The 27,117-nt window shown below is 35.9% G+C and overlaps 1 protein-coding gene across 14 annotated transcripts in view; it reads right to left on the bottom strand.

Moving 5' to 3' along the window:
* The window catches only part of ADGRL3 (adhesion G protein-coupled receptor L3), a 709,244-nt gene that overhangs the window by 149,080 nt on the left and 533,047 nt on the right, over positions 1-27,117 (bottom strand). For 9 of the 14 annotated variants that reach the window (XM_043447764.1, XM_043447769.1, XM_043447765.1 and 6 more), the window contains 2 exons: positions 17,420-17,605; positions 14,424-14,462 (listed from right to left, as the gene is read on the bottom strand). In XM_043447764.1, coding sequence (XP_043303699.1) covers positions 14,424-14,462; positions 17,420-17,605 — 225 coding nt within the window. The remainder of the gene's footprint in view (positions 1-14,423; positions 14,463-17,419; positions 17,606-27,117) is intronic. The other 5 variants (XM_043447767.1, XM_043447773.1, XM_043447768.1 and 2 more) reach the window with 1 other exon arrangement.

Raw genomic sequence — 27,117 nt, 5'->3', positions numbered from 1 at the left:
AAAGAAAGATAGTGCTAAGTCGTGTCCAACTCTTGTGACCTATGGACTGTAGCCTGCCAGGCTCCTCTGCCCATGGGGTTTTCTAAGCTAGAATACTGGAATGGGTTGCCATTTCCTTCTCCATGTTTAATATATGTCATGTATAAATCTCAGGCTACGTAGAGAAAGAAAAATAAGTCTTCAGATCTTCTTTGCTCCAATTTCTTGCTTTCTCTTATATACATATATATAATTTACATTGATTTATAACTAAAAAATCAAAAACATTTAACTCTTCATTTTTGACTTTGTAATAAGTTTGTCATTTGAGAATAAAATAAAATAGAGCAAAAGTTTAACATCATTCCTGAATAGGGCACATTGTACTTCAATCTATGTTTAGACATTGATTCAAATCAAAATTTTAAAGGTCAAATGTTAGAAGTCTTCAAAACAGTTTTAAACTTGAAGTTTTTTTATTAGAAGTCAAGCTGAGTGACTGATATTTACACATCTGATCAATAAACCTACGATTCTTTTAATAATCACTGTCATTTAATATTACTAAGCATATAGAAACCACTAATCTCTGAACTCCCTTTTATATTACAGTAAAGTGTTGGCATTTTCAAGTCTTAATAAAAATGATTGTATAACACAACTGACCTGAATATAGTAATAAGAACCTTTAATAGTAGAACAAGATAAAACAGAAATTTTACAAAAAAAGACTCTGCCTCTTCAAGAAACTCGTTATTTAAAAATGTCTTTAACAAACTGTAACTGTATTATTTTTAAATCTTATATAAAATTAAATGATTGAATGCTGTCAAATCTATGTTGTTTTATAGAAATTGTGCTAAGTCCCTTCAGGCATGTCCAACTCTTTGCAACCCTATGGATGTAGCCTGCCAGGCTTCTCTGCCAGGGGATTCTCCAGGAAAGAATACTGGAGTGGGTTGCCATTAACTTTTTGCTTACTCAACATTCCTTCAACAAATATTAATTAAGTGCCTTTAACTGAGATACTGCAAAGAGAGATAGTTATTCTTCCTTCCTTCAAAGTGATAACAATATAGTGAAGCCAAGGAATTAAACAAGTAAAATACAGCATGACAGCATTATAATAGTGGAAACAAGAAGTACAAGCTTTGTATTAGAAAGACTCCATGAGAATGTCAAGCTTAAATACATTAACCAAACAGACAAGGGGTAAGTCAGGTCTTCCTACCAGCCATCTATCTATCTATCATGTAAAATAAAAGGAAAATATACATGATAGGGGGATTCAGAGTTAGGGGTGGGGTTGGGGACAGGGTGGCTTTTGATTTTACCTAGGACGGTCCAGGTGGGCCTCCTTGAAAATATAATGATTTAAAAAAGACAAAACTGCTGAGAGAGTTAGCCATGTAGATATTTGGAGGAGGTATTCCAAAAGGGTGAACAAACAGAATGTAATTCAACAAGTATGCAAAACATATTTAAATCTTAAAGAGGCCCATGTTTAGAGCTTTCTTTAGAAAACAGGAGGTGGCGGGGGTGAACCAAATCAATTGAGTGGGTGAACACTGCACATAAAACTAGTTTTCAGGTGAAGATTGAGAATTCAGTTATGAATGCGATGTCTATTAAAAAAAAGTGAAGATTTTGAAAAGTTACCTTCAGACTAATTTTGGAGTTCACGAAAGTGGTCTGTGCTGTAGATAACATGTGTGGGTCTTAGGCACATAGGTGCCATTTAAATCAATACGATCATCATAGGAGTGTCAGAACAAAGAGCAAACAAGAGCCGACTGAGCTAAGAGGCACCCAAACTCATGGATTTAGAAGAAAAGGAGCAAAGAAAGGAGACTGCAAAGAAGCAGCAAGAGGAGGAAAATCAAGAGAATGAGCTGTCTTCAGGATAGTGTATTAAGGAAGACAAAAAGATCAACTGTGTCTTCTGACTGGTTAAGTACAGTGAATTGACAACTGACTACTGAGTTCAGCAGCATGAAATCATGAATGACCTCAACTAGTGCAGCTGCAGTGAGGTACTGAGGGCAAAGTCTGATGAGGTGACATTAAGAGACAGTATAAGGAGAGGGGCTGGTGACAGTGATGTAGGGAAGTGTTGTGAGAATTTCTGCTGCAGTGGAAATGTTGCTATTGTTGTTCAGTAGCTAAGAAGTGTCTAACTCTTTGCCAACCCATGGACTGCCACACAACAGACTTCCCTGGTCTTCACTATCTCTCGGAGTTTGCTCAAGCTCATGTCCATTAGACCACTCTAAAGGTTGTGGCTATTTCTCCTAGCAGTCTTGATTCCAGCTTGTGCTTCATCCAACCTGGCAGTTCATGTGATGTATTCTGGATATAAGTTAAATGAGCAGGGTGACAATATGCCAGCTTTGATGTATTCCTTTTTTTCCTTTTCCAGTCTGTTGTTCCATGTCCAGTTCTAACTCTTGCTTCTTGACCTGCATACAGGTTTCTCAAGAGGCAGGTAAGGTGGTCTGGCATTCCCATCTCTTTTGAGAATTTTCCATAGTTTGTCTTGATCCACACAATCAAAGGCTTTCAGTGTAGTCAACACAGCAGAAGTAGATATTTTTCTGGAATGCATTTGCTTTATCTACAAGCCAAGAATGTTCAAAACTTCTGTATCACAGCTTTCATTTTCCAGTCCTGTGGCCACTGGTGACTTTTCTAAATTTGCTGACATACTGAGTGCAGCACTTTTCAGTTCAGTTCAGTTCAGTCACTCAGTCGTGTCCAACTCTTTGCGACCACATGTACTGCAGCATGCCAGGCCTCCCTGTCCATCACCAACTCCTGGAGTCCACCCAAACCCATGTCCATCGAGTCGATGATGCCATCCAACCATCTCATCCTCTGTCATCCTCTTCTTCTCCTGCCCCCAATCTTTTCCAGCATCAGGGTCTTTTCCAATGAGTCAGCTCTTCACATCAGGTTGTCAAAGTATTGGAGTTTCAGCTTCAACATCAGTCCTTCCAATGAACACCCGGGACTGATCTCCTTTAGGATGGACTGGTTGGGTCTCCTTGAAGTCCAAGGGACTCTCAAGAGTCTTCTCCAACACCACAGTTCAAAAGCATCAATTCTTTGGTGCTCAGATTGCTTTACAGTCCAACTCTCATATCCACACGTGGCAACTGGAAAAAAACATAGCCTTGACTAGATGGACCTTTGTTGGCAAAGTAATGTCTCTGCTTTTTAATATGGTGTCTAGGTTGGTCATAACTTTCCTTCCAAGGAGTAAGCGTCTTTTAATTTCATGGCCACAATCACCATCCGCAGTGATTTTGGAGCCCCCCAAAATAAAGTCAGCCAGTTTCCATTGTTTCCCCATCTATCTGCCATGAAGTGATGGGACCAGATGCCACGATCTTTGTTTTCTGAATGTTGAGCTTTAAGCCAACTTTTCACTCTCCTCTTTCCCTTTCATCAAGAGGCTCTTTAGTTCTTCTTCACTTTCTGCCATAAGGGTGGTGTCATCTGCATATCTGAGGTTATTGATATTTCTCCCGGCAATCTTGATTCCAGCTTGTGCTTCCCCCAGCCCAGCGTTTCTCATGATATCTGCATGATAAGTTAAATAAGCAGGGTGACAATACACAGCCTTGACGTACTCCTTTTCCTATTTGGAACCAGTCTGTTGTTCCATGTCCAGTTCTAGCTGTTGCTTCCTGACCTGCATACAGGTTTCTCAAGAGGCAGGTCAGGTGGTCTGGTATTCCCTCTCTTTCAGAATTTTCCACGGTTTATTTGATCCACACAGTCAAAGGCTTTGGCATAGTCAATAAAGCAGAAATAGATGTTTTCCTGGAACTCTCTTGCTTTTTCAATGATCCATTGGATGTTGGCAATTTGATCTCTGGTTCCTCTGCCTTTTCTAAAACCTGCTTGAATATCTGGAAGTTCCAGGTTCATGTATTGCTGAAGCCTGGCTTGGAGAATTTTAGGCATTACTTTACTAGCATGTGAGATGAGGGCAATGGTGCAGTAGTTTGAGCATTCTTTGGCATTGCCTTACAGATCATCTTTTAGGATTTGAAATAGCTCAGCTGGAATTCCATCACCTCCACTAGCTTTTTTCATAGTGATGCTTCATAAGGCACAGTTGACATCACACTCCAGGGTGTCTGGCTCTAAGTGAGTGACCACACCATGTGGTTATCCAGGTCATTAAGACACTTTGTGTATAGTTCTTCTGTGTATTCTTGTCACCTCTTCTTAATCTCTTCAACTTCTGTTTGTCCTTACTACTTCTGTCCTTTATTGTGCCTGTCTTTGCACGAAATGTTTTCTTGGTATCTTCAATTTTCTTTAAGAGACCTCTTGTCTTTCCCATTCTTTGCTTTCCTCTGCTTTCTTTGCATTGTTCAATTAAAAAGGCTTTCATATCTGTCCTTGCTATTCTCTGGAACTCCATTCAGTTGGTTATATCTTTTCCTCTTTCCTTTGCTTTTTGCTTCTCCTCTTTTCTCAGCTTCTCTTCTTTTCTCACCTCAAACAACCAATTTGCCTTCTTCCATTTAATTTTCTTTGGGATGGTTTTGGTCACTGCCTTTGTACAATGTGATGAAGCTCTTCCCGTAGTTCTTCAGGCATTCCCTACCAGATCTAGCCCCTTGAATCTATTAGTCACCTCAACTATATAATCATAAGGGATTTGATTAAGGACACACCTGAATAGCCTAGTGGTTTTCCCTATGTTCTTCAATTTAAGCCTGAATTTTGCAATAAGTAGTTCATGATCTGAGCCACAGTCAGCTCCAAGTCTTATTTTTGCTGACTGTATAGAACCTCTCCCTCTTTGGCTGCAAAGAATATAATTAATCTGATTTGGGTATTGACCATCTGGTGATGTCCATGTGTAAAGTTGTCTCTTGTGTTGTTGGAAGAGGGTGTTTGCTATGATTAGTGTGTTCTCTTGACAAAACTGTTAGCTTTTGCCCTGCTTCATTCTGTACTCCAAGGCCAAACTTACCTGTTACCCAGGTATCTCTTGACTTTCTACTTTTACATTCCAATCCCCATATGATGAAAAGGACATCTTTTTTGGTGTTAGTTCTAGAAGGTCTTGTATGTCTTCATAGAACTGCTCAACCAAAGTTTCTTTAGTATTAGTTGTTGGGGCATAGACGTGGATTGCTATGATGTTAAATGGTTTGCCATGAAAGCGGAGAGAGGCCATTCTGTCATTTTTCAGATTGCGCGCAAGTACTGTATTTCAGACTCTTTTGTTGACTATGATGTTACTCCGATTCTTCTAAGGGATTCTTGTCCACAGTAGCAGATATAATGGTCATCTAAATTAAATTTGCCCATTCCCATCCATTTCAGTTCACTGATTCCTACAATGTTGAGGTTCATGCTTTCCATCGCCTGCTTCACCATGTCCAATTTACTTTGATTCATGGACCTAACATCTCAGAGCCTGGGCAATATTTTTCTTACAACATCAGACTTTACTTTCACCACCAGACATGTCCACAACTGGGAGTCGTTCCTGTTTTAGTCCAGCTTCTTCATTCTTTCCAGAGCTATTTCTCCGTTCTTCCTCAGTAGCATATTGGCCACCTACCGACCTGGAGGGCTCATCTTCTGGTGTCATATCTTTTTGCCTTTCATACTCTTCAGTGCAAATACCATCAAACAATTGGAAACATTAGACGAAGGCCTAAGTTAAATGATAAATATTTAGAGGTCATTTTTCATGTGCTAAGTACAATTTAAATGGTCTTCAGGATATAGGAATAATCCTACTTATGTATCAAGTAAATGTTGTCAGAAAAGTGAATGCTATTGAGAAGAAGGGAAGGAAAAAGGAGAACAAGTAGAGAAGGAATCCAAGCAGAAGGCACCGTGACTACAAAGGCACAGAAATATGAACTGCAAGTCCTTAGGTCATTTGGGAGTGTAGAATCCAAGTTTATGGAAGGAGCCAGCTAAGATGTGGGAAATCAGCAAGAGGAGTCAAATTCTCAAACACTGTAGTCCAAATCAGGACTTCTTTTTTTTAAGGGAAAAAGACAGTCTTTGAGTGGGATCAAGTCTTGATCAATCTGCATTTTAAAAACACTTCTGTGAAAAAAATAAATAAATAAAAACACTTCTGTGGCTAGAGAGTATTCAATTATTTGGTGTAGCATTTTATTCAACTGGTTTCCTACTGACAAACTTGTTTTATTGATATAAACTGTGATGCAAGACTGCCTTTGATCATCAGTATATGTTTATCCTTTCAGGGGCAGAATGCTACCACATAACGTGAGTTTGCCACAGCTACTCTCAACGACCTAGTCGTAGGCAAGGAGAACAAACACTGTTTTGCGATTGTATGACAAGATTTATAAAGAAACATTATAAAAATATGGACGTGAGCAAAACTAGTCTTCCCTGATAAGATATTTAAGAGGTTGATAGAGTAATTGTTTTGAGGAAGGAGATATGAATTACTGGGGAGAGAGGCAGGGCTGCTTGACCATTCAGCTCCGAGGGGGCACCAGTGAAATAGGTCACACCACCAGTGGCATGCCCTGGAGTTAGCAATGCAGTGGCCTGAGTGGAAAGGAGACATATTTATTATTCTACTTTTTGAATTTTATAACATATACCTATATTAGCCATTCAGAAAAGTACTTATAAAGAAGGAAATGCCATCTGGAAATAATTTGAAATAACATTTTTTTTTCCTTTGAACAAAAATGATTGCCTTCAGACTATAACAATCAAAAGAATATTTTAATCTCTACTGAGAATTTAAAAGTAACCATTGGTATTGTATTATCATAACTCTCTGGCAGATATCACATCAAAACTGGATGAATATATCAATATGTACCATCAAATATGAAAAAAGTATTGTTTATTTCACCTAAGAATACTATTTCCCAATAATTCTGTTTTAGACACAGAATCATTGGACACTATGCCCAGATGCAACACTGTATCTATCAAAGAAGATTTTACTTATGTAAACTGAACAGCCAAGGGATATGGTTAGGAGTAGGGGAAATGATTAAATGTAGTTGGGTGAGATTTTTGGAAAGTTGTAACAGAAATGAATAGTTTACTGTCCTCCTCTCTGCATAGAAATTAGCATGAAGTGATGACTGGATCCTAAGTAAGCATATTGTCAGTTTGAAGATGGAAGCCCAGGTGCTAAAGACAATATAGCAGAAAAACAGATGAAGCCTTGGTCTCTGAAATGGAGTGTTCATACTAATCTTGAACTGCTTCAACTGCATTTCCTTTTTATTTATGAAAATAAAGTCCTAGTTTAAGTTACCATAGTTAAGTTTCTGTGACTACTGGCTGTACAAAATTCATACATGAGATAAGTGAAAATGTAAAAATTATAATTCTGTTGGGAGTAGTATTAAAAAATCATTTGTTTGGTTCCAAGTCATTAGGCAACTACTTTACTGCAAACGACACCTTAAAACTTCCATTTCTTTCCTAACCTGCACCAGAAATGCTAATGATAGGTTCAGAAAGTAGGATGTTAAATCTCTAATGCTATTTTAAATGTATTTTTTTCCTTCTGGGTAGGTATATGATCATAAGGCTTTTAAAGACACATAGTAAGGTAAATTGATGTGAACTCTCCTATGTTTGCATAGAAATAATATATATTTACATTCTATGCATTTAAAACTTCTCTGAAGGTAAACTCACGTTCAGAAAGCAATGATGCACTAGAATGGACTTTAAATGAATAATTTTACAATTAAATAATGATCCAGGCTTTAATCAAGAAGTTATAAGAAAGAAGAGAATAAAATTTGGTGGAAAAAAGTGAGAAAATACTTTTCTTTTAGGTGAAAGTATTTTATATAGAAATAAAAGGCCTTTGTCTCCCACCCTTATTAGAATTACTTCCTGAAGCATTTACAAACCATATATATAGAATATATTCTAGCTATATATATATATATATATATATATATGAAAACGAACATTTTGTTTATTTATAGGAAATGTGCAAACTGGAAGAGTTGGAAATAACTTTGTAAAGCAGACATCCCTGCCTGATCTGACACACTAGCCATGGGGATTTTGAGAGATTCCCAAAATGATGTTCTTTGCACGTCAAAGCAGAAAGTCCATCATCAACATTTGTCACCCTTTGGAGGTTTTCAAATCATTAGATTTATGAACTGACCTGTCCAAGATCTTAAATAATAGCCTGTATAATTTACACTGCTTATATTACATATGGTTTCACTATCTTTTGATTCAACAATTGCTTTACAATAGTATTTAATGACTACAACTTATAAAAAAGAACTCTTATATCTTCTTTATCTAAAGAAAACTACTTTTACATGGAAGTCACTTTCTTTGATCTCAATGTCTTTTAGCAATAGGTTCAGGGCACCAGAAACATGCAGAGTACAGATTTACATTTTGTCTCTTACACAAATCAAGTGCAGATTTATCAAGCTGTGAAATATATTAAGTTCATAGTGTTTTACCAAAGGGTGACCAAACCTCAAGAATCTGGTATGATTCAAACTACTTTCAGATGTCCTTTTAATTATACTAAATGAAAGTTTGAGTTGCCTTTGATGCTTATGGGCAAACATTGAAATTTCTTGAAAGAGCTGCTAAAAGTACCCCCGTTGCTGTAGTTAATATGCTACATTGTATGCACACCACTAGCCAATTTATTCTAGCCACTTTAACAAGGACATCCAGCCTGACAGGCCACAAAGAGTAGTATCACAAGTCAAGCCAAGTACAAATCATTAGAAGACTCAAAAAGTTGTCTGACATGCGCCACAGAGCTCTTTGTCACATAGCCAATTAAGTGCCCAAACAAGGAATTGAAAATACTCATTAATTTCTTCCTAGCAGTATAAATGGAGGTTAGAATCTTTTCTTGTCTCATCCACCAAAGGCACACAAGTAAAACTGGCATAATTCAATTTTCACTTTGTCAAAGGTGCAAGTAGCAACTTTGGCTCACAGAAAGTCTGTATTAAAGACAAAAAAAAAAGAAAAGTGAAAGCAATAGGTAGAAATGTTTATGTATCTGGGCTTTAGAATCTTAAAATTCATCAAATGTTGACAATTACTTTTATCGTTGAAAAGCTGTATTTGTGTTTCTGAGCAGATTCAGCAGCATCTGACATCCTTTCCTTTTGGGTGAGATAAGAACTTGAGTTGACTTCTGGATGCTATACTCTTTCGGTCCTCCTCCTCCTTAAGGTTTCTTTAGTCTCTGCTGCTGGTTACTCTTCCTCTCCTGGACCTCATCATACGACAGTGTCCTGGGTCTCAGCCCTAGGTTCTCTCCTCTCTATACTCATTTCCTTGATAAACTCGTCTAGGAAATGAAACGTTGACTGAAAACGCCACTCTAAGTGAAACATTGTTTTGTTGTTGTTATTGTTGTTTTCCAGTCGCTCAGTCTTGTCCGACTCTTTGCGTCCCCAAGGGCTGCAGCATGCCAGGCTTCCCTGGCTTTCACCATCTCCTGGAGCTTGCTTAAACTCATGTCCATTGAATCAGAGAGGCCATCAAACCATCCCATTCTCTGTCATGCCCTTCTCCTCCTGGCTTCAATCATTCCCAGAATCAGGGTCTTTTCTAATGAGTTGGTTCTTCGCCTCAGGTGGCCGAAGTACTGGAGCTTAAGTTTCAGCATCAATCCTTCTAATGAATATTCAGGATTGATTTCCTTTAGGATTGACTGGTTTTTGAAACACTCCTTCTAGCCTGACCATTCAGCTAAGTTTTAAGCTCATATACCTAACTGCATTTTTACCATCAATATTGCATATCTGATAAACTTAACATGCTTCTTAGTGAAGTTCTTTTCATGTTCCTCCCAAATTGGTCACAGATAGACCATTTCGGTAAAGGGCAACTTCATTCTTCCAGTTACTCAGGCAAAACACTGTGGGTCACTCCAACGCCTCTCTTTTCCAGACACTTCACCTTACAATCCCTTAGTAAATCCTATTTGTTCCACTTAAAAAAAAAATCTTGAACCAGAAAAATTATTTGAGCATCCCATACTCATATCCTATTTTAAGTAGTTATCATTGCCCAAATGGTTACCCTGTTTCACCTCTTACTTTTCCTGCTATCATCTATTTTCTAATTTTAAAACATATCAGACCATGTCAGCTCAGAAACCTGGAGTGGTTTCCTATCTGTCTATGAGTAAAAGTTGAGGTCCTTACAAAGGTCTATCAGATCTGGGCCCTTGACATCCTGTCATCCTTTTCTCTTCCACTCCCTTCCAGTTGCATTGGCTTCCTAGACAACACAGGCATATTTCTATCTCAGAAACTTTCTGTTTTCTTTGCCAGAATGCTTTTTCCTGCATATCTTCACAGTTCACTCCTTCAGAGTTTTTCTCAAATGTCACCTCACCTCAGTGATGCATTTCTTGCTCTGTTTTTCTCCATAACATTTATTACCTTCTCACATACCATATATTTACTGTTTATATCCTGCTGCTAGAAAGTTCACCCTAGGAGAGTGAGCAGGGATTCTGACCTGTTGTGGGCACTGCTGCATTCCCAGTACTGAGAAGATTATCGGGCACATGTGCTCAACTAGCAGTTCTTGAATGTTTTTGTTAAATACTCTGTGATTTTCTTTTTTTTCAACAGTTGAAGCTGAGATTGCTTTTTCACTGATAGTACCTAGGATACCATTTCTAGGATACAGATTTCTAGTGGATAATGAAGGTGAAACAAACAAAATAAATAAATAAATTGTAAGCCCAAATAAAATAAGTAAAATCTAATAAAAAGAGGGCTTATTTCAAATACTTTGTAAGACTTAAAACATAGACTATCTGCCTTTTAAAAAAATGAAAAATGGAAGGACGGATGGGAAGAAGAGACGAAACCAGGTGTGTCTTTTTAAAAAAAAATTGCAGCTATTTACTAATTTTTAAATCAATTCTCAGCCTAACTATGCAAATAATAGTGGTTTCCAAAGAATGACTCAAAAGATTCACATCAATAGCGATGCATGTGTGCTTAGTCACTCAGTTGTATCCAGCTCTTTGCAACCCCGTGGACTGTAGCCTGGCAGGCTCCTCTCTCCATGGGATTTTCCCAAGCAAGAATACTGGAGTAGCCTGCCATTTTCTCCTCCAGGGCATCTTTATGACCCAGGGATTGAACCCCCATCTCCCACATCTCCTACATTGGCAGGCAGACTCTATTACCATCAAGCAAGATTGACTGCGAGTCTCCATGGCGTCCACGCCACCTATGGCATTTGGAGGACAATGGAAACTGCTGGTAAAAATCAAAACATATTTCTTAACTAGGAAAATGTCCTGCTTTTAAAGCATTTAAAACAGTAAAAAATGAATGGCAGTCAATTTTAATAGTTCCTGCAAAAGAATATGAAATAAGAATTTATTCAAAATGCTTTTCACAGTGATGGTCACGATGCCTAATAAATGATTTATTCTTCATAATACATCACTGTTATTCTTAAGCATGGTGTTGAAGAAGCACTGGATGCACCAGGATAGAAGCATCAGCGCCATCCGTGTCACCTGTGTGACCTAGCTCCAGTCATCTGATCTCTCCAGATTTCAGTTCACTCATCTTCACGTCTATGGCCCCTCCTGGTAGTAATATATATGGTAGCTACTTAATATGCATATGGAACACAAGCCTTACTTGTCTTCTCTGGCATAAAACTTGAAACCCTCTTCTAAATGAAGATATGCTTTGTGTCTGGGATATGGTAATGATATTTTAATTTCATATATGTGAATACCTATATTTTAATAGTGAACAATCTTTTAGGGTAATCTAAAATTACAACTGAATAAAGAAAAATAAAACATATTGGACCCAGTTTTTTTATTTTCATTAAAATTCTTGATACAAAAGCATGAGTTTTAGGAGATTCATATATTATTTTGAAAAATCAAAGCAACTAACTTTTAATTGCTCACTTTTTATGATAACTGATAATAGATCAGTTATCATAGCTGACTATTGACAGTCCAGATTTCACTGTTATTTTGTGTGTGTGTCTGTGTGTGTGTGTGTGTGTGTGTGAAATAAAAAGTGGGAAGCAAGAAGTAATGAATGGATCTAGATAATTCATAAAATAGACAGTGTACTTCTAAATAATTAAATGCTAAATGTACTTAGATGGTCAAAATCATATCTAGAAGAATCACTGCTTGTGCCCATGGAAAGGAAAAAAACTTTTTAAGTATCTTGTAATAAATATTTTTCTTTCAAATTTAGTGTAAAAAATCTTTCTAGTATATTTCATTCCTATTTCATAGGTAGCTTAGAATGTGCTCTGAACATAGAAATAATAGTGAACATGTCGTTAAAAGCCAAATAGGCTAAAGATTTAGGTATTATTCAGTCTAGAATTTCACAGAATAATGATCTATACTAAAAGGAATAGAAATAATATCATGTATTAGCAAGCAGAGTATTTCCACTTCACCAATATTCTGTTTGTATTTGGTCTTATCAGATGTTTAGTCAATAGCTGAAACATTTATTCATAGCCAGTCAATTATAACAACAGGAAATCAGCCATTGAATAAACTGTGCTATTAATTTTCCATCAGAGATTCTTGTTTGAATGACCATGCATTTTATAGATTTAAATACTGAAAGGCTAATTCTAATTATTTCCAAGGCCCCATTAAAAGGATAACATAGATTGCAATCAAAAACAATCCTAATATTGCTCAAAAATGATCCTCAGCTTTCAATTCTGAACAGTACTTCAATTTTTCTATCTATTGCACACACTAAGCAGTATATACACATAAATCTCCCAAAGTAATTTCTTTTCCAAAATATTAGAAAAACCTGAGCAGTTTCTTATATACAAAGATTCATTATTTTATAAGAAAAAATTGCAAATTAAAAGGTTTTCTTCCTAACCTCTGTTATGAAGATTTTTTTTTTCCTTTTAAATGACTGTCTCACAAAATGCCCTTTTTGTGAATAAACTGCTGCTGCTGCTGCTAAGTCATTTCAGTCGTGTCCGACTCTGTGCGACCCCATAGACGGCAGCCCACCAGGCTCCCCCGTCCCTGGGATTCTCCAGGCAAGAACACTGGAGTGGGTTGCCATTTCCTTCTCCAATGCATGAAAGTGAAAAGTGAGAGTGAAGTCACTCAGTCGTGTCTGAGTCTTAGTGACCCCATGGACTGCAGCCTACCAGGCTCCTCAATCCATGGGATTTTCCAGGCAAGGGTACTGGAGTGGGGTGCCATTGCCTTCTCTGTGAATAACCTAATACAGTTTAATTTCTGGACTACCAGTCTGAGAACTAGTAACTTGGGTCTTGAGGACATCCCTCTTTACAAACGTAGTTGACCTTCCCCTTTAAAAATGCTGATATATCCACATAGGGAACAAAATTTACAGCTACACAGTGTCAGATTTTTCTTCCTTCTGATAAAGTTAATTTGTGTATTGGAACCCACAGAATGGAAGCTGCCTCAGTAGCCTGGCCCATATCACCAATCTAAACCTGCATTTATGGGAAATGACTGTCAAGGAGCCAATCACAATCCTCTAACCCAGCTAACTTTACCCTAGAAAACTGGATCTGCTAGCCTTATAAGGAAGTCCCCAATGTCCTTTGCAATCGCTGTTTCAAGTTGTCTCCATAAAACTAACTCTCGCCCAATATCCCTCAGGAAGAGTGTGCTACTGACCGTGAGGCACTGACTCCGGCAACCCATGGATTGATTTACTTTGAATAAAGCAGAGTGAAGTCATTACTAAATCATTTGTCATTTGACCTTGCCTCTCTCCTCTCTTCTATCTTCTGACATCCCCGCCCTTCTTTTCCTTCTTCTAAAAATAACTATGAAGCTTGCTTCTGGGATTCCTTTCCACAAGAACTCATAAACCAAGAAACTTTTTTTAAATCCTGCTGAGAAACAAATTACAACATGTTAACTGAAACAGTCACATTGGGATTCATGTGCTTATAATGAGTGGAAGAATAAGACCATTATAGCATGTCTTGATCAATTTGGTACAGAAGTGTAACATTCCAAGTATCCTGGAACTGTTGTCTTATTTGATTGAGTGCCATTTCTGGATGACTTGTTACTCAAGTATTAACCAGATCAATCTATGAATGAAATGTTTTCATACCCTCCTGAAGAAATTGGAGATTTATATATTACATCCAACTCACCTTTCAGTGACGATCAAAATTCTCACACCAAAGTTGCACCTCTTTGCTAGTCTGTGCTCCTCTTGTATGATAGAGCACTGTCTGTCAAATTTCTTTCTAGCACATGCTCTTTCATATAGCTTTCCACTCCCACCCTCGATGCCCTCCCTGAAATTCTTCAAGTTCAATACATTATCATCTTTCTATCAGATTCCCATACATGCTATTGCCAACAGAGACAATTCAACAACTTAACACATTTATAAAAACGCAGAAAGTACCTGGACATAGGCTCTGCAAGAGCGCTCTCTTTTCTGAAGCTGAATCCATTAAGACAGCAGATTAAACACAGAATAGAAAAAACAAGTTAGTGACAGAAGAAAACAAGAAAAATAAAAGAACACATCTACACAAACACCTTTTTTTGTTGTGCACTACTTTCAAGAAGAGAACGACAGCTAAGCAGCAGCAAAATGTCAGCATTGGCTTGAAAAATAGTAACCAATACTTTTCCAGAACCCAAGTGATAACTGGATGGTATAAAGCTGTTAATGATGGAAAGAAATCTTAGAATAAATTTAGTAGAAATTAGTAAAAATCAATATACTTTATTTTTTTGACATGATTCACTTCATATGAGGTTAGTTATTAACTTGTGGGCCACAGATGAAGATGTGTGAAGTTAAGGAAATTATGTCAAGAATTTGAAACCCATTTTTTAAAGATAGTAAATTGTCTGTGGTTTCAAGATAATATAGATAGTTAATATGTACCACAAACTATTTGTTCATACATACAAAAAGTTCCATTTATTGAGAATGCATATTCATTTGACTCATTGATTCAAAGGGACAAATACCAAGATATAAGTAACTTTTGATTAAAAGAATGTGATTAATATTTTGATTTATCTCTGTTTTTATTTCTTGAAGAATTTCTTTAAATGGTTTTGACCAAAAGATTTTACATATTTTAGAAACTTTTATGGAATAACAAGACTGTGTTTATTTGTTTGCATACAGAATGATGTTTTTCTGGGCAAAAGATTAGCAGCAACTCATATTCAGTACCAAATTTTTTTTTTCCTGGTGATAAAATGAATAATTAATATATATATTTGCTCAGTTTAAATAAATGACTGCAAATTTTATAAATTAGATTGCAGTTTTCCTCCTCTTCTAGTATTATTTTTTCCTTCAGTAGCCTTGATTGTTGAAGGAGAAAATTACCCATTTTGAAGCAGCAGTTACTCTGATACCTTTTGTGTGGCTAATGCTCTCCCAACTTTAATTCATACATTCTTCAATGAGCATAGAGTAGTTACTCCTCTACAGAATTAAGTGAGTAATGAGCACAAGTAAACTGCCAGTGTTGTCATTGGATCACTGACTTGCATCTTGGTTTAAAAGGTCTCTAAACTCTCCAGAATTTCAATGTGGAGCACAATTGATTTGCACCGAGTTGACTTTGCAAATCTGTTGGGTTACAACTGCTTCAGGGAACAGCGGGAGCCACAGGAGACAGGAGCAGGCCGGGAAGCACGTGAATAACCTCCGCCATCCCATCTCTTTACCCCGTCATGCGAATTAACACGTGACAAGCCACATTACATAAACAACCAAAAAGAGCCAAATAAGAAACAAAAGAGAGCATTAAAAAGCATCACAAGTGGAAATCTGCCCATTATGTAGTTACTTGATATTCAGACTAGGCAAGCTGATTAGCTGTAGCCTGTTAGAATGTGACATTAATTGCCAGCTTTACCTGATATTGCCAGACATCAACATCATTTTTAAATAAAGATACAAAATATTCTATAACAAGTAGTGTTATGGATATGTAGCATTAACAGAAATTACTACTTCTAGTACATTATAATAACAATAGCTGGCAGCGATATTCATTAACAGCATCCAGTAAGCCTTGGTAAAATCACAGCATGCCCAGATTACATGGACAGCTGTGGATTATATTCTATCAGGGGCTGGGCTGAGATGTATCATGGATATGAGTGACAAAAATAACTCCTTTTCACTCAGCATGAAAATAACCAAAAAAAAAAAAAAAAACCCTTAGTAATAAATTCTATCTAACTGATAGAACTACTGAATCTATTTTCTGAGGATGAAGTTGCAGAAAAAACTGCTAGATAAAATACCCAGCTTTTTTTTTCTTTAATGTCAAAGAATCATCATTTAAAAAGTGTCTTCCATCTCATGAGACACTTAGTCAAATAAGACAGAAAAGAAATAAACATAACAAAGACCACTCTGTAAAGTTATTTTTCATTCTAAAGGGGAATATTCATTCAGTGAATTCCATACATTATATTAGTCTGTTGCTGCCAAAATCTTGCTGTTTGACATATCCCTGATATTAGGATTATCCCTGATATTTAAGGCCTTAAAATCCAGTTTCAATAACTGATCATCTTTGTTACAAAAATGCCATTAAGAGAATATATGTTATCTAATGGCAGCGATTCTATTATCTTTTCACAATGTGAAATTGTGTTACATAAATGATACTCCTTATAAATATATATAAAACATATTTTATACACTTAAGTAAATACAACACTTATATCTGTATAAGTTATATACATAATGTTTACATATGTGTATATAATGTATATAAAAATATATTGTAGATTTATAACTATAAAACACATAAAATCCCTTAAAATTTAAAAATATTTTTATTACTTACAATTCAAAGTTGCTGAAATACATTAAAACCTATTAAGTTATGATGGTAGTGATGCAAAATAAGTTACTTAAAAATCAAAAGGAAAATTAAAACAAATACTTTGTCCAGTGAGCTTTTAAATGTAATAAGAATTGGGTTAAATTATTTTTTTTAAAAATCTATAATGTATTATTAATATCCTTTCTCATTGCCATTTTCTAAATTTCTCCTTATTGATTAGACATTTGTTTTACTATTAATCATATTAACATAAAGGCTTGAAAGGGAAAAAAAAAGAAACAAAAGAAGTGGCATTTATCTATATTAACCATGTCAGAATTTAGCATCCAGAAAGAATTCTACAGAAAACAGAATTATAATTCAAAATATATGCAAAGAGATTATCATTTATTGTTCCTTAGATTGAAAGTCAAAGAAGGTCATTATTATAATAAGACAGTGAAGTGAATTGAATATAGCTAGCAATTTTCTTTAGAATGATCTGATTTTATGGAAAGAGAGAAATTAATCAGGGAAGTCTCACTGCTTTTACTACAACTTTAAAGATGCATGTAACTAAGGTCCTTACCTTGTTCAAACTTCGGGCAGCACTATCTTTTCCACCTGGAGTCAAGTTCCGGAGCTGTACATCTAGGAGGCCTACCAGCTGATCCATGGCCCGGACAGAATAAGTGATATCTCCAGCATTCAAATGATTTCTTGTCTGTTCAGCCAGTTCTCTAGCAATGTTGGCAGCTGTCTCTCCAGATTTCAACTACAGTTTTAAAAACAGAACAAAAAGGAAAGAGATCTTAAGTAATTTTATTGGTTTCTTTGGACAATTGTCTTTGCATGTTATAATCATTGAGGTGAGTAAGTTATTAAACTCCCTCTTTATTTGGTACACATTCCCTGAGTTTTCCTGCTAATCCATTATTTTCCTTACCAGCTAACTTGAAAATCATGCTTTTAGGAAACTCCTCTTGAGGACTCTTAACTTCTAGAAATGATTCTCTCTTTACTCATCTGAGGGGTTAAGTCTAAGGTTTCCCCAGTGATTTTTCTCTATGCATTTCTAAATTGGACACTGATGAGTTTGTGTTGTGAACAACTGTGTTCTCAGAGAACAACACAAATTTTCCATTATGCCTACTTTAACACTTAGTTCACAACGAATACTCAGTCTGCTAAACTGTGAGAAAATGTAATTCCAAATAAAAACTCTGCTTTTTAAAATGGTCTTCATCTTCTTACTAAGTAAGAGATTTCACCCCCCATGTACTTGGTAGCAAACTATTGCTTAGCTTCTAGCACTTTCCTTCTCTAAAACTACGTGCTGATCCTTTAAGTATATTCTATAAGAATTGTTCAAATTGTCAACAATCCAAAGATGTTAAAAGAGATAAAACTTATATCCTAAGATCACTTGAACAAATTTGACAGCTCTGGGTAATAAGAAGATAGGCATATATATCAATTTGAAAGGAAGGCCTGTGAAACTTTAAAAAAAAAAGGTAAATAAGTGTAATTTTCCAAGTTATCATGTCCTTTATCTTTTTTAAAATTAAACTAAAGTACAATTATAACACATTTATGCAATATAGATATAGGTGTGCAATGCAAAAATAATGAGTGTCTCTTCTTTTGACCCTATACATTCCCACTTTCTAGAGATTATTAATGGTTTGGCATATATCTTTCCTAATTTTAGCCTGCCCTATTATTACTTATACAAAAGTGTCATTATTTAGAAGATTTTCTTTTCTTCTCTTTTTCTGTTTTTAACAGTCTGATACAGAATTTAGGATCACAAACAGAAAGGGCCTCTCGTTGTAAGGCCATCTTCCTAATCGATATTCAGAAAGTTGTAAGGGGTACAATAAAAAACTCAGTCAAACTGGTTACCACTATTTATGCAGGGATACTTAATATGTTTGTAGCAGGACTAAATGTTAAAGAAATAAATGAATAAATTGGAGCAATTGGAATACCTAAATTGTTAACAATCACATTGTTAACTTTATAGAAAATCCTAATTCAAATATGCAAAAAAAGTTTAGTAACCAAGTGTTGGCAAAGATTTGTATAAATGTATATGACAATCATAAACTACTACTGGATGTGTATATTTGTATACTTCCTATGTAAATTATAGTGTCTATTAAACTCTGAAATGTGCAGACTGTATAAGACAGATTTTTCTTATCACTATCAGCCATAAAAAAATAATCTCACTGTTACGAAAGGGAAATGTTCAAAGATATTCATTCCAGCTTGCTTATAATAGAAAACAAAATGGGTTATGTCTGTGCAAAACTGGACATATATATAAAAATTGTGGAATACTATACAACAGCTTTGTAATAAAGAGAAAAATATTGTTAACATCAATCTTCAACATGCAATATTGACTTAAAATAAATGCAAGTATAAAAATCATAAATATACTAATATATATAGGCATAGTATTTGTGAAATATGAATACTACTTGAGCAGCATATAAATGTGCTATGAAAAATAAATATTATATGTAGATATTTTGTGTGTTTATATATATATATATGCATGTTTAAACACAGGACAAAATTGAAAGATGGAAATTGAAAGAATCATTTTGTTCAATGCTTAAATTTTACAAGAAAATATATAGTAAGAAGAATATATTAAAGTATTATATGCTTAATTGGTACTTTTTAAAAACCTTTAAAATGAAAAAAGAAAAACACCCACACTAAATTTATTGAATTTGTAAAATATCATCAGGGCCTGAAAAAGAAAGATACTTGTAAGACCAAATGGAGTACATTATAAGGTTCAAGGATAAATGTGTAACAAAGTCAATGTAGATCAAAGTAGCATTCATGACCCAGTGATGGATCATGAAAGTACTTTGAAGTGCTCACAAAGTGACATAAATGTGATTATAATCCATATATTTAATCATTATATACAATTTTGAGCTATTTACTAGTAATCTATTAACTCACTTAATGATTTATAAAATTCAGTATTCATTAATTAAATTGGTGAAATGCTAGTATTCACAAAGTGTTCAGATTCAGCATTCCATCAATTAAGTCTGAACAGCTGATACGATTACTTAACAATGTTACAAAACCCCTGTGCACACGAGTATCCAGATGGCTGGAGTTCCTATAATATTCCAAAGGAATATTCTTTTAATCAGCGCACCATGCACAGAGTCTTGCATTTGCTATCGTGTTGCACCTATGCTATTCTCATAAAAATGAACATAGCTGTGAAATTACTATTGTTTTACTTTGTTAAGCATTGTGCTCTTGTGTAATTGTTTTATTACCATTGTTATCATTATCATTATTATTCTATTGTTTTCTTCTATGTCTTTATTACCACATAGTACTTTTTCTATGAGAAAATGTCAAGGCATATGGACCTCTGGAGTCTTGTGATTCAATTAAATGAGCCTTTTTGGAAAAAGGCTGGCATCTACTGGAATAAGTAATAGACTTCCTTTAACACATTATCTTCAAAACTAAAGATGCAACTACTGACTTTCATTACAGCTATCAGGGAACATTATAAAAAGAAAAATTACTTAACAAACAGAAGAAAATAATAGGTATTTTCATATTTCAATTCAATTTATTTTTCTTGTTCTGGGTAGTTGTACAAATGTTGTTTTCAGTATTAATTATTATAATATTGGGATAGGACATGATAAGATAAAAAAGAAGGCCTATTTAATTCCTAATATAAAAATTTAAATTTTTTTAAAATACAGTAATGAAAAAGCTGAAAATATAGATGACAAGTCAAAATATAACTGTTTTCAACATAAAAGATAATGATGTTGCCAATGTACGTGTCAATGACAGATAGTGTGTTGTTGTAAATGGTGAGTCAAGTACAAAAATCATCAGTAACTTATCTTAAAAATAGTTATTATGTTTTAGCATTCAAGAAGTATTTATTTATGAAGAATAAATCAAATCAATTCTACAAAAGAAGTCTGGAACTCAAAGTTCACCAACAAGAAAGCTGCAACAGAAAAAAAACAAACTAAAGTATAGATAAGTTATAAAAAAATGTTTAAAATAAAAATGTGAAAACCATATTTAAAGAAAAATAAAATTAGATACAACTATTTATTATGATCCCGTCTTCTTAAAATTGAAGAAATTGTAGTAGTAATATTAAAAAATTAAAAAATATTTTAAAATTAAAGAATATTAAAAAATTATTTCATTCATCTAACAATCATTTGGACACTTGTTATTTCCTAAACAAGTAAAGTCAAATGTTATATGCAGTTTTGCTCACATTCAGGAAGCTCATATTCTACTGCTTGGTATGCGGGGTACATAAAAGCAGATAGTATTAATTCAAAAATGCAGTTATAAGATAATGTCTGTGAGGTGTTATGGGAATATAGTACAGGGGTAATAAAGACCTGGAACTAGGTAAGAAAGCAACAGAAAATATCAAATAAGTTGAAAGTTAAAAGACAAGTTGAGGGTGACCTGGTAAGATAAAATTCTGATGGGGACTAGTAGGGAGAGAGCCAAGAGGATGCTATATAAATAAGTGAAGTCTAGAATAACCATAGTTTGGGAAGACAGGGTACTAAAAGTGGAAAAGAAATTTAAAAAAAAATTTATACCTTCAGAATTCAATCTGCTACCCACATAGCATAAATTGTGTATATGTATACATGTACATATATATATATATATAGTTATACATATATATATATATACAGTTTTTAAGAATAAAAAATCTTTATTTATAATTTCAAAAACTGTTCTATCATTCTATATGTCCATTTGTTATTTAACCACAATTTGAAATTCTATGAATAACACTATACTAACATCTGGGGATAAAATGGAAAGTAAACTGGTTTCCCATAATAGGATCTAGGAAGAGCTATTAATAAGTTAACTGCACAATTATTTAACTTTAATTTTTTTGAATTCAATCCAGAATCCCAGTGCAGTGGATCAAATTTAAAGGCAGCTTCGTTTTTAATTTTTTTAAATATTTGTTTATTTTTTGCAGTGCTGGGTTTTCGTTGCTGCTTCTGGACTCTCTCTGGTTGCAGTGTACGGGCTTCTCCTTGTGGTCACCTCCCTTGTGGAGCACGGGATCTAGGGTGATCAGGCTTCAGTAGTTGTGACGCGTGGGCTCACTAGTTGCAGCTCACAGGAGCCCGAGTGCTGGCTCGCTAGTTGTGGCACATGGGCGCAACTGCCCTGATACAGGTGGGACCTTCTCGGACCAGGAATTGAACAGGTGTCTCTTGCATTGCAAGGTGGATTCTTAACCACTGAACCACCAGGGAAGCCCTAAAGGCAGTTTAGCCTGGTGTTTGAAGTTAGGGAATAATTTAGGAAATGCTTCTCTGAGAAAGGATGTTTAATTTGAGAAGAAATAGAAAAGAGAATATTAGGTTGGGATGAGGAGAGGGGCTTCTAGGCAGAGAGAGAAGCTTTGAGGAAAGAGGTGCAGGGAGACTTAAGGGTCCTGCACGAAGGGGACTTGTGTCTGGGCTTCAGGCAGCTGGAGAGATGAGCAGGAGCAGAACAGTGGTAGCACTTGGAAGTCAGGATGACGATTTTGGGAAATTGTGCTAAGAGCAATGTGATGGTATTAAAGAGTCTAAATAGGAGTGGTCTGGTCAGGCTTATGTTTGGAATGAAACTCAGTGGAATGGATTAGAGGTTTCAGGAGTGAGTGAAAGGGGACGTACTATGAAGCTAACACAGTAGAAAAAGCTGCTGTGGATTAGGATTGGAGCAGCAGGGAAAATGAAGAGTGGCCTTTTTGGGAGAGATTTATAAGTACAGATAGGCTTACTCTCTGATTGGATGTGTGAGAGGAATGAGAGGGAGGCACCAAGACTCATTTCCAGGCTTCTTGTTAATGGCAGTGGTGCCATCAGTTGGATTCTCCCACAGCTACTATTCTTTGCAGCCAAAGGTGGAAAAGCTCTATACAGTCAGCAAAAACGACCCGGAGCTGACTGTGGCTCAGATCATGAACTCCCTCTTGCCAAATTCAGACTTCAATTGAAGAAAGTAGGGAAAACGACTAGACCATTCAGGTGTGACCTAAATCAAATCCCTAACAATTATGCAGTCGAAGGGAGAAATAGATTTAAGGGACTAGATCTGATAGACAGAGTGCCTGATGAAATATGGATGGAAGTTTGGGACATTGTACAGGAGACAGGGAGCAACCAAGAAAGAGAAATGCAAAAAAGCAAAATGGCTTTCTGAGGAGGCCTTACAAATAGTTGTGAGAAGAAGAGAAGCAAAAACCAAAGGAGAAAAGGAAAGATATTTCCATTTGAATGCAGAGTTCCAAAGAATAGCAAGGAGAGATAAGAAAGCCTTCCTCAGTGATCAGTGCAAAGAAATAGAGGAAAACAATAGAATGGGAAAGACTAGAGATCTCTTCAAGAAAATTAGAGATACCAAGGGAACATTTCATGCAAACATGGGCTCAATAAAGGACAGAAATGGTAGGGACCTAACAGAAGCAGAAGATATTAAGAAGAAGTGGCAAGAACACAGAAGAACTGTACAAAAAAGATCTTCATGGCCCAGATAATCATGATGGTGTGATCAGTCACCTAGAGCCAGACATCCTGGAATGTGAAGTCAAGTGGGCCTTAGAAAGCATTACTACGAACAAAGCTAGTGGAGGTGAAGGAATTCCAGTTGAGCTATTTCAAATTCGAAAAGATGATGCTGTGAAAGTGCTGCACTCAATATGCCAGCAAATTTGGAAAACTCAACAGTGGCCATGGAACTGGAAAAGGTCAGTTTTCATTCCAATCCCTAAGAAAGGCGATGCCAAAGAAAGCTCAAATTAACGCACAACTGCACTCATCTCACATGCTAGTAAAGTAATGCTCAAAATTCTCCAAGCCAGGCTTCAACAATACATGAACCTTGAACTTCCAGATGTTCAAGCTGGTTTTCGAAAAGGCAGAGGAACCAGAGATCAAATTGCCAACATCCACAGGATCATCGAAAAAGCAAGAGAGTTCCACAGAAACATCTATTTCTGCTTTATTGACTATGCCAAAGCCTTTGACTGTGTGGATCACAATAAACTGTGGAAAATTCTGAAAGAGATGCGAATATCAGACCACCTGACTTGCCTCTTGAGAAATCTGTATGCAGGTCAGGAAGCAACAGTTAGAACTAGACATGGAACAACAGACTGATTCCAAATTGGGAACGGAGTACGTCAAGGCTGTATATTGTCACCCTGCTTATTTAACTTATATGCAGAGTATATCATGAGAAATGCTTGGCTGGAAGAAGCACAAGCTGGAATCAAGTTTGCCAGGAGAAATATCAATAACTTCAGATATGCAGATGACACCACCCTTCTGGCAGAAAGTGAAGAAGAACTAAAAAGCCTCTTGATGAAAGTGAAAGAGAAGAATGAAAAAGTTGGCTGAAAGCTCAACATTCAGAAAACAAAGATCCTGGCATCTGGTCCCATCACTTCATGGCAAATAGATGGGGAAACAGTGCCTGACTTTATTTTTGGGGGCTCCAAAATCACTGCAGATGTTGACTGCAGCCATGACATTAAAAGACGCTTGCTCCTTGGTAGAAAAGTTATGACCAACCTAGATACCATATTAAAAAGCAGAGACATTACTTTGCCAGCAAAGGTCCATCCAATCAATGCTTTGGTTTTTCCAGTAGTCATATATGGATGTCAGAGTTGGACTATAGGGAAAGTTGAGTGCCGAAGAATTGATGCTTTTGAACTGTGGTGTTGGAGAAGACTCTTGAGAGTCCTTTGGACTGCAAGGAGATCCAACCAGTTTATCCTAAAGGAAATCAGTCCTGAATGTTCATTGGAAAGACCAAAGTTGAAGCTGAAACTCCAATACTTTGGCCACCTGATGCAAAGAGCTGACTCATTTGAAAAGACCTGATATTGGGAAAGATTGAAGGCGGGAGGAGAAGGGGATGACAGAGCAAGAAATGTTTGGATGGCATCACCAACTCAATGGGCATGAGTTTGAGTAAACTCTGGGAGTTGGTGATGGACAGGGAGGCCTGGTGTGCTGCAGTCCATGGGGTTGCAAAGGGTCATACACAACTGAGCGACTGAACTGGCTGACTGATAGAGACGATGACTTTAAGGTTCAAGCTCAGTTCAAAGTTTGCCTCTCCAGACCAGGCCTGCTTTAAACATATTCTTTCCAGTGGCATCCAGAAGCTACTCTTTTTTTCTGATTGTCCTATTTATTTCACTCACCACAGGTATTATTATCCTATTTCCATACAAAAATGTACACATATCTTACATCTACCTCAAGTCTTCTGTGCAAAGAAGCAAGACTGAAATAGTTATTTCGCTTATTCTAGCTTAAAGACATCATTACAATGTCTAACAATCCTTTTAATAAATTCTGCTAAAATTATCCCTCAGAAATAAGTACATGCATACTGAGAAATCTTATAAGTTTTGTGAGGATTAGTAAATTAATGCCTGTATTGAAATGGTGGGATTATACCTAGAGCTTGAATAGGGGAGGGGAAACCCTGCCGCTGTAGTTAAGGATAATAATTATGACAGAGATGGATACTATTTGCATTTCAAATTGTGACACAAGAAAAAACAGTTTTATTTGAAATAAGCTTTGACATTTCATGGGATTTATTGCATCAAACATTAATAAGGTGGCAAAACAATTCATGGAGGAGTTTCAGTGTTTAAGTACAAAGCTACCATTTCTTTGAAAGATCTACCTATTTTTTTATGAATCTGAGTCAAGTGGGTTTATAGACAATAAAATGCCTCTACCTTACAACTGAATGTAAGCTAGTTAAGCTTCAAGATGTGGAAATGCCACAAATCTCTGATAAAATTAATAAGCAATTTACTTTTATTCCATAGTAGATCTATGGGTGCTAAAAGAATGGTAAAATTAAGATCTGGGTGGCAGGCTTCAACCATAGTTCCAGAACAAACAGCTGGCTTATTTCGTACTGTAAAGGGGTTCCCAGGTTGTGCTAGTGGTAAAGACCTCGCCAGTGCAGGCGACGTAAGAGATGTTAGTTCCATCCCTAGGTCAAGAAGATCCCCTGGAGAAGGGCCTGGCGACCCACTCCAGTATTCTTGCCTGGAGAATCTCCACGGACAGAAGCCTGTGGGGCTACAGTCTATAGGGTTGCACAGAATTGGACACTATTGAAGCAACTTAGCAAGCACATAATATAAAACAGCATTACCATTTCTAGATCTACACATCCTTCTTTAGAAAATGCAGGAAGAACCTTACATTATCTCAAAATCTGTCAGTAACTTGTGTGCAGACAAAAGAAAAGATACTTTAGTTTGCTAGAAACAGAAAGACTATTTCCCACTAACAATTCAGGTGTTTCTTTTTCATATAATACTTGGACCAGTTAATGAAGTAGGAAGCAGATCTCATTTTACATGTAAATATTATAAATATGGAGGGTCTTCACAATTAGAATTTCACAGTTTTCAATTTAAAAAAAGGTACGAGGGATTATAAAGTGCAATGAATTCTTTACAGATATGCAAAAATAGAAAATATAAACTTTTTGAAAACTTCAGTTCAAGCTACAGGTCAAACTAAAGCCAGAGATTATGATTTCAGTGAAAAGTCTTTGAGAAAGGTGAGAAAATCAGATATTTCATCACATGTATCTGAGAAAGCAGAGCTCTAAACTAATTTGTTGGCTTCCATAAACAGGAAAATGTTTTTAAAACATTAATTTGAAGACATGTACTCAGCTTCACTATCTAATCTTTTTATCCAATCATCTATTTATCTTTGTATCTACCGTTCTGTCCACCTGCCCATCTATTTATCCACTCACCTACCAATTTCTCCTTCCTTCTCTGCCTCTACACTCCCCCGTTGCTGCTGAGGTAAATTTTCCTTTTCTTTTCTACACAAATTTGGCTTTTTATTAAATCTCACGATTATGAAAGTATTATGGCCAGTGTTTAACAAATTTCTCTGACTTTAAAGGCTTATATTTTCTCTAGTGAAATGTAATCTACTCTATAATACCACTCAAAATTTAATCTATCATTTCACCAATATATAAGTGGCCTGACTTCATTTGTGAATCACAAAACCATCAAGATTCTGTGCTTGATTTTTCCCTCCTTGCCTGACTGCAGGAGGAAAAACACAACTCATTTCTTAAGAAAAATGATAATGTTTGCTTTTTCCAACTAAAGTAAGCATTGTGATCCATTTATTTATGCATATTTGCAATCTACAGCAGTAC

The sequence above is a fragment of the Cervus canadensis genome, chromosome 26 (genome assembly GCF_019320065.1).
Source record: "Cervus canadensis isolate Bull #8, Minnesota chromosome 26, ASM1932006v1, whole genome shotgun sequence".
NCBI classification, from domain to species: domain Eukaryota; kingdom Metazoa; phylum Chordata; class Mammalia; order Artiodactyla; family Cervidae; genus Cervus; species Cervus canadensis.
The sequence above is the reverse complement of the archived record's forward strand: the minus strand, read 5'-3'. Positions and strand labels throughout refer to the sequence as shown.